Source organism: Ostrea edulis, chromosome 2 (assembly GCF_947568905.1).
Source record: "Ostrea edulis chromosome 2, xbOstEdul1.1, whole genome shotgun sequence".
In the NCBI taxonomy this organism is placed as follows: Eukaryota; Metazoa; Mollusca; class Bivalvia; order Ostreida; family Ostreidae; genus Ostrea; species Ostrea edulis.
In genome coordinates, this window is record NC_079165.1 from 23480362 (window position 1) to 23481837 (window position 1476).

Here is a 1476-nt window from a genome sequence, read left to right on the forward strand (position 1 = left end):
CAAGTCATTGAATTTATTTGTAATCATAATGTCAATATCTCAAAGATATCCGAGACAGAGTTCACAACCAAGACAAAATAAAATTTTCCATATGACTTGAAATACGCAAAAAAAAAAAAAAAAGATGATGGTATTGACTGACTAGAAATGCACAATTTGACAAAATTACAGAACTCTAACAACTAGAGAACTGTAACAATTAAACAATAACAAGTATTCTAACTAGAACAGTATCAGTAATGAAAATAAATTTCATCAATCAGACAATCACCAATACTCAATGTTTTTGTTGAGAAACACAAGATCAATATTGTTTGGGCTCAACCTGCATCTTTATTTTTTGTTGACAAGGTTTCCACATAAACCGAAAACCCTCTCCGAGGAAACCAATGAGGCGGGCATTGCTAAATATTTCCTTGCGGTGTTTCCAAGTCTACGATAAAATTGTTCATCACATTTCCACCATTCAAAAGCAGTGATATTCTGGTCTTTTTCTAAGATCTTGCATCCCAGGAACCTCTGAAGTTCATTTTCAATGGTCATTTCAGGATTTGGCTGAGTTTCTCCAATGCAACTATGTCAGACAACCAGTCCTCTGTATCTGCTGACTGTATCTTCTTGAGTCGAGACTACTCTGTTTCTAAATTCTCCGAAGAGTCCACTTTAGCAATGGGTTTGGCAGGTTCTGGTCCTAGTAATGGCAGAGTTGGGCGTGAACTAGGTTCTTCCTCATTGTCTTCCATATTAATCTTGATAAGAATTCTAGTCTCATAAGTATTTTGTACTTCTCGTAGATACTGACTGCTGCAGTGGGTGAGAGGTTAGAGCGTTCGCCCCGCATGTGGAAGGCCGGGGTTCGAATCCCGGCCGCGACAGACCTAAGTCGTTAAAACAGGTAGTGACAGTTCCATCGCCAAATCCATGGCATCAGGTGTGAATGTCACGGGTCCTCGGAGATGACCTTAAAAACACAGTAGGTGTGGTACGCTAAAGAACCCTCACTGCTCAATGGCCATAAGCGCCGAGCATAGGCCTAAATTTGATGCCCTTCACCGGTCTTGGTGACGTCTCCATGCAAGGTGAAGATAACGAACAGTGACCAATCTCACAACTCCCACAAGCAATACAAAATAGATAGTTGGGCAAACACGGACCCCTGGACACACCAGAGGTGGGATCAGGTGCCTAGGAGGAGTAAGCATCCCCTGTTGACCGGTCACACCCGCCGTGAGCCCCATATCCTGATCAGGTAAACGGAGTTATCCGCAGTCAAAATCTGTGTGCCAAAAACGGCTTAACAATCGGTATGAAACACGTCAGACAGCATTTGACCCATGCGAGGTTGTATTGACGAACTAGATCGTTATAACGACCATAGAATTTGCGAAATGCTGACCCCATTCAAGACCGCCGAAACCCCTGCACCATCAACCCGCCTGCCAACAGCCCACCTCGATTTAAAAACTGACTATACCC

The 1476-nt window shown here is 42.9% G+C and overlaps 1 protein-coding gene across 1 annotated transcript; it reads right to left on the reverse strand.

The window, feature by feature from the left end:
* Positions 1-333: 333 nt before the first annotated feature.
* Positions 334-743, reverse strand: LOC125672631 (uncharacterized). The gene is made up of 2 exons (XM_048908826.2): positions 634-743; positions 334-574 (listed from the first exon to the last, which is right to left on the reverse strand). The coding sequence occupies exons 1-2, from the start codon at positions 741-743 to the stop codon at positions 334-336; spliced, it is 351 nt and encodes a 116-aa protein (XP_048764783.2).
* Positions 744-1476: the final 733 nt, after the last annotated feature.